This window comes from Nannobrachium achirus (genome assembly GCF_963921795.1).
Source record: "Nannobrachium achirus genome assembly, chromosome: 12".
NCBI classification, from domain to species: domain Eukaryota; kingdom Metazoa; phylum Chordata; class Actinopteri; order Myctophiformes; family Myctophidae; genus Nannobrachium; species Nannobrachium achirus.
In genome coordinates, this window is record NC_137832.1 from 45,180,256 (window position 1) to 45,194,996 (window position 14,741).

The 14,741-nt window shown below is 42.9% G+C and overlaps 1 protein-coding gene across 2 annotated transcripts in view; it reads left to right on the forward strand.

Moving 5' to 3' along the window:
• Window positions 1-14,741, forward strand: part of dapk1 (death-associated protein kinase 1) — a 98,455-nt gene that overhangs the window by 36,253 nt on the left and 47,461 nt on the right. For both annotated transcript variants that reach the window (XM_080738877.1, XM_080738876.1), the window contains exons 5-12: window positions 2,063-2,192; window positions 3,751-3,799; window positions 4,072-4,098; window positions 6,994-7,146; window positions 8,500-8,545; window positions 8,884-8,973; window positions 9,394-9,486; window positions 13,918-14,037. In XM_080738877.1, coding sequence (XP_080595003.1) covers window positions 2,063-2,192; window positions 3,751-3,799; window positions 4,072-4,098; window positions 6,994-7,146; window positions 8,500-8,545; window positions 8,884-8,973; window positions 9,394-9,486; window positions 13,918-14,037 — 708 coding nt within the window. The remainder of the gene's footprint in view (window positions 1-2,062; window positions 2,193-3,750; window positions 3,800-4,071; window positions 4,099-6,993; window positions 7,147-8,499; window positions 8,546-8,883; window positions 8,974-9,393; window positions 9,487-13,917; window positions 14,038-14,741) is intronic.

The following is a 14,741-nucleotide window of genomic DNA, read 5'->3' on the forward strand; positions in this document are numbered from 1 at the left end:
TTACACATTCACAACAGCTAACTTGGGAGGTTTTGCAGGAGCCAGAGCAAAATAATTCTCCTCTTTCATACCTGTACACAAAACACATCAATAAAGACCAGCGTGAACCTTGAACAGTTGAAATCACACCAAATGTAATATTAATATGGATGGACCCCAGTCCTTATTGGCATTCACACATGTGCTTAAATTGTGTCTTCTGCATTTAACCCATCCTAATGTAGCTAGTTGGGAGGCAGCACCTTGGAAAAGTGGCGAGAACCAGTCCCCTTCTGGATAATATAGAATGGCTACAGAACCTACAGAATGGCTACAGAACCTTCCTTGCTGTGGTACATTTTAGCCTAATGATGCATATAGACATATGTATGTAGCTGCTTGAGCATTCTTTTCGTTAGTAAGTCGTTAGTGTAAATTGAAAGTGTAAAACGTGCGTGCGTGCGTGCGTGCGTGTTTTTAAGGGGAAGATCAAGGGTCAACAAGTTGGAAGTCATATTCATAAGGAACCCAAACCCTATATTGTTTTTTTAGGAGGATGTGAAAAATAGCTTGTGCTTCAAGTGAGTTTATTTTCAGTTCTCTTTGAGCGTGACCTCTCAACAAACAGAATGCACCGGGGAGTCAAAATTGTACATCTCCTCCTGACAGATAATGTAGGATTCACATAAATACATTTTATTTTAGAGCAGGCCTCTAAAGCAGATCTCAGTCTAGTCTGACTTTTACCACTTAACCTCCTTGAACCATAAGTCAGAGTTCAGGCCATAAAAAACCCTCCAGGCCCACTTAAACGATTAGCACTGTGCTCAACCAGCCACATCTAATCAATGGCAGAGCAAACACCAGACCACCCCCAGCTCTGCTTATTGTTATTTACCGCCTAGTATCGACCAGCATGACGTCATCATTTGTTAGTTAGTTGAATTCTGTGATGTCATTTCCAAGGCTATTTGAACTTGAGCCTCAGCAAAAACTAATTATGGCCCAGTTGACTTTTGGGAGAAATGATTCTGTCTAATTTGTTCCAGTATATCTTACGTCATTGGTAAAGTAATATAACATTTATACTAATAAGCACACATAGGCACGCACAGGGGCATCAATTGCCACCCCAGTTGTCCCCTGGTTTCCATACAAATTTCAAACATGACCGCCAGGTGAATATGGTCAATACCATGCAGACCATCTCATTGAAGGCTAGCTGTAAAAAAAAAAGACAGATACTGCAGATATAATCATCTCATCCTCGGACAGAAACTGGAACATGCTAGTGCTTCTCAAGCTTGCTTTACCTGTATACAAGCTATTTTTGGTGAGCAACAACCATGCGCAACTGAGTATAACTCAGGCTTCATTGCACCAGAACCATTGGTCTGAAATTGAGTAGCTCTGCTCTTCTGCTGCTGTGGTCTACAAGCAACCTTGTTCTAGTTCTTTTCCCCTGACTAAATCCCTCAATGTCGGCCTCAAGACAAGACAAAAGAGCTTTTAATGGATTACGCCTTGAGAAGAAGATAGCCTCAGCCAAAGGAGGTGTTGTATTCATTGGAATGTCCAGCCTGTGTTGTTTGGCGTTACTTTCTGCACATCTTTGACTTCCTTTCCCCTGCCCACTTCCTCGAGAGGCTCCCTGTTTTGCATGGGATTTCCATGGCTGATGGCTCTCATTCATTCAGTCAGCATGTTCTCAGTTTCGTCCCGCTGTGTTCAGTAAAGATGTCTCCTCTAATCAGTTTGGGAATTGATTGCCAAATACATTGTAAATACAATTTATTTAAAGGCTTTTGTGTGTGTGTGTGTGTGTGTGTGTGTGTGTGTGTGTGTGTGTGTGTGTGTGTGTGTGTGTGTGTGTTTGTGTGTGTGTGTGTGTGTGTGTGTGTGTGTGTGTGTGTGTGTGTGTGTGTGTGTGTGTGTGTGTGTGTGTGTGTGTGTGTGTGTGTGTGTGTGTGTGTGTGTGTGTGTGTGTGTGTGTGTGTGTGTGTGTGTGTGTGTGTGTGTGTGTGTGTGTGTGCGTGCGTGCGTGCGTGTGTGTGTGCGTGTGTGTGTGTGTGTGTGTCTTTAGCCGGAGAACATCATGCTGCTGAACAGAACTGTGCCTCATCCACGCATCAAGCTCATCGACTTTGGCCTGGCTCACAAGATTGATTTTGGCAACGATTTCAAAAACATTTTCGGAACTCCAGAATTTGTAGGTCAGTGCCCTCCACGAGACCGACCTCGTCACAAACATACTGCTGTGTGTGTGTGTGTGTGTGTGTGTGTGTGCGTGCGCGTGCGTGCGTGCGTGCGTGCGCTTGCATGCTCTTGCTCTGCTATTGTGTAAGAACAGGTTTTAGTGGTCTGTAGAGTTAGAAATACAAACATGAGAAAAGACACAAAGACGTAATGTGCACACACAACTGCACATGTAGGTTCTGAACATTAGCACCACTCTGTTTTCCTGGCATAACCCCCTCCATGCCAGAAAGGCGTTGCGTGAGCAGGTGCCAACTGGGCTGTGGGGACTCAGTAATTGTCTGGAGATTATTAGAGGACTACTGCCTCTGCCATGCCCCCCCCCCCCCCCCCCCCCACACACACACACACACACACACATACACATACAAATACACACAGCCCTGGCCCTGCCCAGGCCATTATCTGTGCATGTTGACCACCTGCTTGCCAGGCGGCTGTCCTCCAAACCTACTAGTGCCAGGCCGCAGTCCTCATTGGTCTACGTTGTAACTAGGGATGCACGATTAATTGGTCATCATATCGGTATCGGCAATATCGGCCATAAAAATGCAATATCGGTATCGAACAGATTTAACCGATATTTTATTTTATGATATTCATATTTGACTGTGATGCTGAAGAAGCTCTTTGTGATGATGAAGGCTGAAGATTCAATCCGTGTTTTCTGGAGAAGCTTTTCAATTGGAAAAAATCTAAATCAAAATATTACATTTAGATATTTGCAGGGTCGTATCTGTCGATACTGATTCCAATATTGATATATAATATAATAATATAATATATCAGTATTGGAATCGGTATCGACAGATATGACCCTGCAAATATTGGTTATCTGATATCGGCCATAATTTCATGATCGTGCTTCTTTAGTTGTAGCGTGTGATGTTGCACATCGGAAAATAACCGATCCACGAGCTCATGATGCATTGTGAAATTGCTGAGTAATCATGCTTTCTGTGCACAACGCCTGAGCGCAACCAGATTTCAATCCAGTTTCACCCCTCCCTCGCCACTGAAGCAGAACCAGCGCCTGTGCACGGTCCATTAGTGTCCACTCTGTGCCAGTGGTCTAAATAAAGACCAATCAATGGCCCTGGTAGCTGACACTGGAGAACAGTCCTTGACAAAGTGCTTGCATTAGATTTTGGGTGACAGAATTTTTTTTAACGGAATCAGATGTTGCCTCACTTTCAAAAAGTCTTTGAACCACTGCCAAACAAAATTTAATATTTGCTTCACAGAGGCATTTCATATTTATGTTGCATTCCCTCTCTTCTGTTCTGAGCTCTTCATCTTCATTCTTCAGACTGCCTTCCATCACATGTCTCTCTCTCTTTCCCTCTCTCCATACATATCGTATAATGGCGTGCATGGTCATCATTGCCACATAATTTGACTTGCCCGTCTTCATGCCGGTAATACACTGACTACGGTACATGAGTCATGGTTACTAGGAAAATGCATAAATGAATATGGAAAGTGTTGAACTGAACATAATGGTTTGTCTTGCAGCCCCAGAGGTGGTAAATTATGAGCCTTTGGGCTTGGAGGCAGACATGTGGTGAGTAAACACACACACACACACACACACACACACACACACACACACACACACACACACACTGCTCATCATTAATTGAATACACATACATCATTTGAATTGTGATTTTCTCTTGAGTGTGTGCTATGAGGTCGTTCCATGGTGTACATTCATTAACACCGCATCGCTTTGAACAGCTGGGCTCCTTGTTTATCTTAATTAATTTACGATGGAGAAAGTGGATATTCATAATTCAGATTTCTCTCTCTCTACTCTTTGCTATTCTCTCCCAGGAGTGTTGGTGTAATAACCTACATACTGTAAGTACTTTACCTGACAGGTCACTTATGATGATGATTGTGTGTGTGTGTGTGTGTGTGTGTGTGTGTGTGTGTGTGTGTGTGTGTGTGTGTGTGTGTGTGTGTGTGTGTGTGTGTGTGTGTGTGTGTGTGTGTGTGTGTGTGTGTGTGTGTGTGTGTGTGTGTGTGTGTGTGTGTGTGTGTGTGTGTGTGTGTGTGTGCACGCTCGTGTGCGTGCCCTGCAGGAAAGGTTACTTGCTTGTCAAAATGTCCTTGAGCAAGATATCGAATCCTTGACCTGTTCATTCATTGTAAGTCAATCTGGAAATGTGTGTCACCTAACTGACAGAAACTCTACTGTAATGCACATGTGTGCTCATTTATGTGAGTGTGATTCAACTAGAGCTGCAGACTGATCACTGAGTGTTTAGCTACCTATATTCTTATAGGTCAAGATCCTTGTTGCATCTTGACCATACCTAATCAAACACCCAATTCTCAAGAAATATTTCTTTTGTGTAATTAACACATTGGATGCCCTTGATTAAGCAATGATTTAATCACAAAGGGACAGTTTTTTTGTATGTTCTTTCCTCTGAGTAAAAGTAATCAGAGTAAATAGTATTGGGCCCGGACCCTCATGTTTCCTAGGGCGTTCCAAATGACCCTTGAAATAAATGGTTTGAGAACCACTGCTACATGACATGGAACAGAGCCTTGAACATTTTGAAAACTGATCCTCACTAATACTTGAAGACGCCTTTGAAGGAAGTGAGAAGAGACCCAACTTCTCTCCATTCATTTACTGACATTCAGTATTAGCTTGTACAAGCTAATTTTAAGGCCATGTGTCATTGTTGGTACAGTATGTTTATGTGTTTAACGAGCAAAGGTATACTTCTTTGTAGAATGTTTCAGATGCATTCTATAAAACGAAAGTTAGGGAAAATGTAATTATAATTGTACTGTAAATTAGTTTCCCACTACGGTTTCCCCACTATTATTGTCTTTCCCTGTGACGAATTGCTTTTATGATTTTTTTTGCAGCTGCAGTTTATATAGTCAATACATACTGTTACCTGTATATATTTCTGCCAGACTTAGTCTGAGCCGGACCCTTTACAGTTTGTCCCAGTTTGCATGGCAATTAGTCCATGAGCTGGACAGTGTTCTGTGGAGCAGGAAAGACCAGAGTTGGTCAGAGTGACACATCTGGTTTAATTGCCTGAACCAATTGTGCAACTAGACGTCCCAGGATATGTGACCGTTTGAAAATGTGTGCGTGCGTTTGTCTCTTGTAATGCTATCTTTGTGAGGACCCCGTGTCCTCTGAATGATTGATGAGCAAAATCCTGAATCCAAAGTGAAGACGTTCGGCATTAATGAAAAAGTCGACAAGTCGACTCAGTCGACTTTATTACACAAGTCGACACCCACCTGAGAAAGTCGAAGTTAAAAAAAAACAACTTTCTATTGTGAAAATAGCAGATCTACATGCTCACAACGCGAGGCGTTGTGAGCTTGTAGATCTGCTATTTTTGGCTAAAGTTCTCAGAATATGGACGCTAGGGTTCAAGTGGTTAATATAAAAAAGGGGGGAAAAACTAATTCCTATCACAGAAAGATTTGGAGGACCCCCTGTAGTAACTCTGAGGACCCCCTGTTGAAGACCCCTGGTTTAGTGAATTGTGAATTTGTCTGCCATCATTATCAAATGGATCCCGTTTCAGTTGGATCTACATGATCATTTTCAATCAATTCAAAAGTGACGACGTGGGATTCCCGTGTGTATTCTGTGAAGTGGTTCTACCCAGTCGGTTTTGTCTGTCTATGAACAGCAAGGGAGCTTGCAACTTGAATTGCACAGTCTGCAAACAGATGGCTCTGTGATCTTGCGAGGCCAGCTGCTGTCAAGGTTACAGCCAGGTCATCCTGTTTTTAATTCCAACATTAATTTACACATTCAAATGTTTGTTTATTTTAATATTTGAATATAGGTTTGAATGTGGAATATTCATTGACAGCCCTGCCACATAAACTGTATGCGTCAGAGTGAGAAATGCTCACCAGGTTGGATTAACCGCAGTACTTCACCACTTGAACCCCAACAGTCCACCCCCTATGCTAGGAGGAACATTTGCCCCCCAAAAAGCACATCTACAAGCTTACAACACACGGCGACGTGCCACGTTGGGAGGCCTTGTGAGCTTGTAGATTGGCTGTTTTTGGATACTGTATGATGTGATTTTGTTGTAGACAGACAAAAAAGTGGTCCAAGATGAGAGGATTTAGAACAGTGGATTTCCCCTCACTCGTGTTTGACTTCCACACTCCTTTAGGTTGATGTCAGCCTGCGACTAATGAACCACAAACAAAAGCTTGTTCCGTAATCATGTTTTCACATCAACATGGTCTTCTTAGTTTAGGTTTCCAAGGTTGAAGCCAATCAGTGCAATCACTGAATTACTCCCTGAACTGAAATGCAATCCCATCTCCTTTTGATTATTGGACCCCACTAGGGACAAGTAAGATCATGAGAGAGAGAGACAAACAGACAGACAGACAGATAGACAGCTGCTTTGTTCTGCAAAAATCAATAGCTTAATACAAGCTCAAATGTGTCACATTGCAAATTGTTGTAATGTAGTGTACAGACAGCATAAGTGCAGCAGTAAAGATGAAATGAATTCTCTTACTTTGAATTTGATTCATGGACATTGGACCAAGGGTCCATTTGTACACCACTAGGGTTAAACGCTCATGATTTTGCTGTGCTCATGCATAAAATAAATCAAAATCTTAAAATAAATCAAAATCTTTTCAAAAAGCATGTGCTGTTGGATTTTTTTTTTTTTTTTTTTGCTATCTTTTGAGCATTGCTGGTTTCACTAACTCTGGTTGTTTCCTGTTGTTCAGTCTGAGTGGTGCCTCTCCCTTCCTGGGTGACAACAAGCAGGAGACGTTGGCCAACGTGTCGGCCGTGGACTACACCTTCGACGAGGAGTTCTTCAGCAGCACAAGCGGCCTGGCCAAAGACTTCATAGCACGCCTGCTCATCAAAGACCCCAAGTATGCACAAGCTACCGCTTTTCATATGGACTGATTGATTACCCCGCACATAGGGCATTGTAATTGTTGTTCCTGTCAGTGTGTCTGTGAACAAAATAAGGATGCGCAGATTCTCATGAAACATGATGGTACACAGTGCAATCATCAGTGTTAATTTATCTCAGAGTGTACAGATTTAACCAAATGGACCCTGTTATATGTGTCACTCTTAGTATTACAAATTGATAAATGAATGCTTAGGACCTTACTGTGTAGGCTAGGTTGCCCCAATATGATGATTAACGTTTGGGTCTCAAAGGTCACGGTCAAAATTAAGCTCAAGCCAGGAAAATCAACAATGGATGGGTGGATTTTCCATAATCTTTGGGGAATGATCAGTCGGCTGCCACCAAGAGATGATTAACTTTGGGGTCCAGATAAAAATTTGCCTACATTATCAGATACTGTATTGCAGGAATAAAAGAACAGATTTTTTTTTGCAAGCAGAGTTTGCGCTGCCAGGTGCCTTTGTTTCATACCTAATAGATTCATACAGTATAAATCAGTGTAAAGTGCTTATGGCCTGTAACAGCAGCCATCTGCTGGGTGAAGGCAGAAAATAATTCCACCTCCCCAGAGGACCAGACCAGGGGTTCTCAAACCTTTTTAGGTTTAAACATATATAAAATAAACATTTTATACTGGGGACCCACACCCTGACAAGCACTTGGAATTATAGGTATTACATTTAATGTTACACAAATAAATATTGTGAAAATAGCAGATCTACATGCTCACAATGCCTCTTGCTTACTTATTATTTGACAGTTTGGCCAGTTTGGTATTAAAACAGTCTTGAAAGTCCTTAAATTGTCACTTTATAAATGTGCAGATACCCTGTATAGTATATACACTTATGTAGGTTTGTTTTACATTAAGCTAATCATCTGGGGACCCCACAAACTTGGGGTCCCGACCCCAAGTTTGAGAACCACTGGACCAGACAATACTCCCTTTCTTGTTTCCTTTCACTTTTTGTCGGACTCCCCTGTACCCTACTGTACTGTGCTGTACAGTACTGTATAATGTATCTCTTAGTTTTACCACCATTAAGAGTAATGGACTCTTACACTACCCTTTTTAGTTTTCTGGTTACCAGTGGAAACCAGAAGCCAGAGGGCTGTGACTCAAACTCATTATGTCATTAAGATGTACCGAGCTGTGCAGTCCGGAGCTGCTAAATTGAATTGTGTTCCTTTTTTTATGCTTGTCCTGGATGCAATGCACACTGCTTCATGTTAAGAAATTCCAATCTGTTTCTCATCCTTAACATGCACAGCAACTCTAAACTCGTCTGCCTTTTTTTTGTTCTAGGAAGAGAATGACCATTCAGGACAGCCTCCAGCACCCCTGGATCAAGGTTAGATCCATCAGCTGAAGTTCATATTTTAAATGTTAATCTTTAAAGCAGAACTTGATTTAAGTTAGTGTTAGGTTTGTTTTGTTCAAAATGCATAAGCTGACCATAAGTAAAAAATGATATTGAAGGTGACAGTAGATATTCACCACTTTCAACCTGGCATTACTTTTTTGGGCATGTCATTATGGGTAAGATAAAAAACAATGCTAAAAATGGATTATTATTTTTTTCTTCTAAAATGTGTATAAAATGTATATCAGCTATTTCGCTATGCATTGTATGACGAAGTATGTAGGGGGTCAGTGGTTAATTAACGTATTTCCTCTTTGTCAAACCAGCCAAAAGACACACAGCAAGCACTGAGCCGGAAGGAGTCTGCTGTAAACATGGAGAAGTTTAAGAAGTTTGCAGCACGGAGAAAATGGAAAGTAAGTACTTTGTTCATTTACAAACCTTGCATTTAGCATGAACTTGACCGATAGCTTAAAAGAAAGTATTTATAAACAACGCACACATCTTGCCAGAAGGCACTTGCCAGGCATGCTGGCATTATTGAGAGCAGCTGTCTGTGGTGGGTTGACTCCTGTCTGTCTCTCTCTCTCACTCACACACACACACACACACACACACACACACACACACACACACACACACACACACACACACACCTGTACCACAACCCACGCCTGCTTCACTCCACAAACCATAATGGCTTTCCCCTTCCCATTTCCAAGTTCCTCCCCGGCTGAACCAATTCCCTTTAACATGACCTGACCATAACCTTTCCAGTCAGGTAGACGCTACAAGATAATCATTCACTTGTGTGTATGTGTTCTTCTCTGTTCCAGCAATCGGTCCGCCTCATCTCCTTATGCAACCGCCTCTCCCGCTCCTTCCTGTCTCGAAGTAACATCAGTGTGGCGCAGAGCAACGACACACTGGTAAGCTGAGGGTTCTAGTACTCCAAATCTCAATGGACCACATTGACATGGCACCTCTGATCAGTGTCAATCAATAGTCAGTGGAATCAATGGTCAATAGAGTCAATGGTCAGTGCTCAGCGTTATCAATGGTCAATGGCATCAATGGTCATTTTACATTACTATTGACATTTAGTCATTTAGCAATTAGCAGACGCTCTTATCCGGATTTTGAATTGTGAAATCAGGGTAAATGGCACGAACCCTATTCATCTGAGTAACCTGACCACCACAATGGTCATTGGAATCACTGGTCGTTGGATTCAATGGTCAGAGGTATCTCAAATCCCATTAAAGAGCTACAATAGATAGGTACACTTGCAGTGAAGACCTTGCTGGACATTGACTGAGCATTCTGGACCTGTGTTGAGTGACACAGTAGCTATTTGTCAAGAATGACTTTTCCTCTACATGCATTCAGCTGCTGCTGTAATATGAATATTAATTAGTTTGTATTGATTGTTTTACAAGGAACAAGGAAGACAAATCTGTGCATTATAACCACAACTGGGGGTCTATTAGAGTAATGTCAACTCCATAGTCACATACAAAACAGGAAAAGTACAAAACTATGGCACCACCTCTTTAAGCCTCAGTTGCCTGGATGTTTCTATCTGCCAGCATGAGAAAGATAATTTGTCCACTATCGCTGCTATTACTCCATCCTAAGGAATCGTTGCTGTTAAGGTTTCATCCCTCACCATATATCTTCAGTATAATTGTCAAGGAACGAGCTGGTAGACCGTTTCATATTGTGCTGCTATTTGCAATGCCTTTTTCATAGCTTCCAGTTACAGTACATATCAGCCACTTTAGGTTCAATTAAGTTTCTAAGCATGTCCTGGCAAAACTGATTAGAACGACATTCCCCAGAGTAGCATGCTCGTTTGAGAAGCCACCGCAATGTTGAGCGTTGAAACCAGGGTAGTCTCAGGGGACAGTGTTAATGAATGCACTTCAGCGGAAGAAAAATGTGTGTGTTTAAGCGTCTCTAGGTGTGTTTGCCTACACTGCTCTTGGTGTGTATTTATGCAGGTGACCATAACATGCTGGTGTGTTTGTCTGTGTCTACACAGTAAAATCCTTCCTGTTAATTTAACCACAACCATCCATCCTTTAGCGCTTATCCAGAATCAGGTCACAGAGGTAACAGTTCCAGCAGAGAATCCCAGGCTTCCCTTTCCTGGGACATATTAGCTACTTCTGACTGAGGGATGTCGAGGAGTTCCAATATAATCCTAAACTGGCACCTTTCCACGTAAGGGAGCAGTGGCTCTACTCTGAGTTACTCCCGGAGGACTGAGCTTCTTACCCTGTCCATAAGGGATAGGGTAAGAAGCCACCCTCGTGAGAAAACTCATTTTGGCCACTTGTATCGCTGATCTTGTTCTTTCAGTCAATAACGTAATAAAATGGGCAAACATTCAGCAAAAATATGCAAACATTTGGGAAAAATATAAAATCCCACATATCAGGTAGTGATGCGTTGTGAGCTGGCTAGTTTAGCTATTTGATGTTCAAAAAATATATCGGACAGGGGTTAAGTGGTTGACTGAGTGTCAAATTAACATGGAGGATTGTATCCTAGATGTGTTGCTGTCCCTATGTGATATCAGGCTTAATGATCAACGAACCAAGGCCCGCTGTTTCCTTATCTAAAACATTTATTGCAACTTCCTCATTTCATCGGAGAGCTGATAGACAGTTGACACAGTTCAGGTAGTTCAACAACAGATATAGTGTTATAAAAGAAAGTTTCACATAACTTGTTAATGACTGCTACCTGCGTGTGTGTGTGTGTGTGTGTGTGTGTGTGTGTGTGTGTGTGTGTGTGTGTGTGTGTGTGTGTGTGTGTGTGTGTGTGTGTGTGTGTGTGTGTGTGTGTGTGTGTGTGTGTGTGTGTGTGTGTGTGTGTGTGTGTGTTGTGCACAATGTGGCACCCATTGTTGCCCAAATTGCTCAAGTGATTCTGAGCTGGTTTCTCACCAGTGCCCAATTTTACATTAACCATGTACTGTTGTCAAGGCCCAGTATAATGAACAACAAAGCCAACCTATACCTCCATGAAAGGTGTGGGGTCTATTTATCGTAATATATATACTGTACCAGTAAGACTCCCTAATCGGGAGATAGGCCAAAAGTTTGTTTTACCAATTATCAAGACATACGGGCAGTTGACAGTTTGCCATGGTTACTCATTGAAGTTGAATCTCCATATATGGAGATAACCTACGCATCACACTAAGTCTGACCTCACCAGCCCATATTTGGGCATGAGCAACTTATGTATCCATATATGGAGATATGATGACATCACACAGTCCTCAGCCGATGATGTGGCGTGATGTCATACAATACACAAACGAGCCCTACAGTATAAAGGGGCAATTCTTGCCAGGAAAGAAGCATTTCTTCGACTCAGACCTTATCGCCAGGGTTGGCTTATAGCAGCTGTCGGTAGGACCATATATGGATTCTGTTAGTGTGGATCTCCTAACAGGGCATCATCTGGGATACAATCCCTTTTATGCCCATATATGGAGATCCCTAACAGAATCCCTTTCATGCCCATATATGGAGATCCCTAACAGAATCCCTTTTATGCCCATATATGGAGATCCCTAACAGCATCCCTTTTATGCCCATATATGGAGATCACTAACAGCTAACAGAATCCCTTTTATGCCCATATATGGAGATCCCTAACAGAATCCCTTTTATGCCCATATATGGAGATCCCTAACAGAATCCCTTGTATGCCCATATATGGAGATCCCTAACAGAATCCCTTTTATGCCCATATATGGAGATCCCTAACAGAATCCCTTTTATGCCCAGTTGGTTGCTAGGGTAAAAAAACATGGTTGCTATGGTAAACAGTTGGTTGCTAGGGTAAACAGTTGGTTGCTAGGGTAAAACCATGGTTGCTAAGGTGGTTGCTAACGTACACTAACAGACCAGCAACAACAGACTGTTGCCACAGCAACGTACACAAAGGTTTGTGTACACATGTGGTGTGATGTCATACTGAAGATATATGACATCACACCGTACACAAACAAAGGTGTGACGTGTGACGGACGGACGGCCGGTGGAGGTTTTCATAGTAAACTGCTCCCTGACGGTCGCAATAATAGCTAGCTACCGTATGTACGAGAACCGCTGCTCTGTAATACAGTGTATAGTGTATCATTTTGAAAATAAAACAAAACAAAACAAAGAACAATATACACGGTTGTCTTAAATATATAAAATAAGCTGTTAACTGCATGATGCCAGTGCCATGCAGTTATAAAACGACACATTCCCGGCACAGCCGCTGGTGGAGGTCGACCGCTGCTTCCACGTCTTGTGTCATGTGACTGCCTGGCTGGTTGGCCCGGGTGACCACGACTGCCCTGGCAGCGAGGTGAAGTTGGAGAATGCGTTCCGCTTGGCTGGGCAAACCCCCTTGAACGCACATGTACGCACGCATGCACACACACACACACACACTCGCTTCTCTCTTTCCCTCCCTCCTCCTTTCTCTCTGATGTATTTTTTTTTCTCCTTCCTTGTATCTGTGCAGCGGAGCATTCCAGCTCATTTCGGTGCTGTTCCACTGATGCTGTTTGAAGGTTATTGGGTCACATGCCTAGCTGGCGCCTGAGAAAAAAAGATTCTAATGAGTCCTGCTTGTCATTCATCTGAACGGCAGCGATAGAAGAATTTAATTGCTGAATTTGGTGAATTTCTGTGGGTGTTGCATGAGGTCGTCTGTTACCCAGACCTGACTCTTTGTTCCTAATAAGAAGGGACAGAGACGGTGCACAAAGTAATGAGTGAGAGAGGGAAATGGAGAGAGACAACCTGATGGAGAGAGCATGCTGCTCTCAGCTTGTCATCGGGTTTTAAATCAGTGTTTCTCAACCTTTGGGTCGGGACCCCCAGGGGGGTCCCCAAATTATTTTGGGGGGGTCCCCAGATGATTAATGTGCAACATTGTTTTCTCACTCGACAGTAAACAAACCAACATAAAGTTTAAGTGTATAGAGGGTATCTGCACATTTCTAAAGTGACAATTTATGGACTTTTTAATACCTCTAAAAATGACAAATGAAACATTGGCCAAATTTTCAAATATTAGAGGCAGAAATTGTGAAAATAGCCGATCTACATGCTCACAACCCCTCGCATTGCGAGGCGTTGTGAGCATGTAGATCGGCTATTTTCACAATGGAACTGTGTTATACAAAATGTAATGCCTCAACTCTTAGTGCTTGTCAGGGTGGGGGGGCCCCAGTTAAAATATGATATTTTGAGGGTCGCAGCCTGAAAAGGTTAACAACCACCATCTTAAATGACAAGCAAAGCAATGCTTTTCTCAGCGCCAATCTGTCAATCCCTCTACAGGACGAGGAAGACTCCTTCGTGATGAAGGCCATCATCCACGCCATCAACGACGACAACGTGCCCGGCCTCCAACACCTGCTGGGTTCCCTGACCAGCTACGACGTCAACCAGCCCAACAAGGTGACACACTACCAACAAGCACAAACACCAAGGGCCTTTTTCCAACGGGTATTAGCAACTAGCGTTTCACTATCCCAAGCTTCAAACACGTTAACCACTCAAGCCCGACACCGTCATTTGGCAAAATTAGCTGATCTACTGTCTCACAACGAGCTGCCTGGCGACGCACTGTGTGCTTGTAGATCGACTATTTCTACCCGAAACCTTAACAGAACGCGCCTGACAAAGTATAGACCCCTCACAAAAGAACAACTCATAAAAAGCCCCCTACTACAGAGCCCAACGTTTCCTCTTGTTTTGTTTTGTTTTTCTTTCTGGTGAGCAAATCTTGCAGTCAACCATGAATTCTCCCTTCTTCCAGCGGCTCGCTGGTTGCCACTCTTGACAGGGAGGAGAGGCTGTTTGTTTGACAGCTGACGGGGGTGTGGGTGCGGGATGTAAAGGGTAAGGGGCTCAGTCAAGCATGGAAGAAAGGCGAGGGAGCAGGGAGACGGGACAGGCGAAGAGAGAGAGAGAGAGAAGTATCATACGTCAACGAGTCAGGGCAGGGGGCGTGGCAGGCGTTAAAGGACGGGAAAACAAATGCGAGAGGGACGGGAAGTCAAGACAGAAATGGACCAATTTAGATTGCTAGGAGGCAGCCAGCTGCCTGGATGGATTCTGTACTAATTACTGTACTACTCCTTACTCTGTACACACTCTCT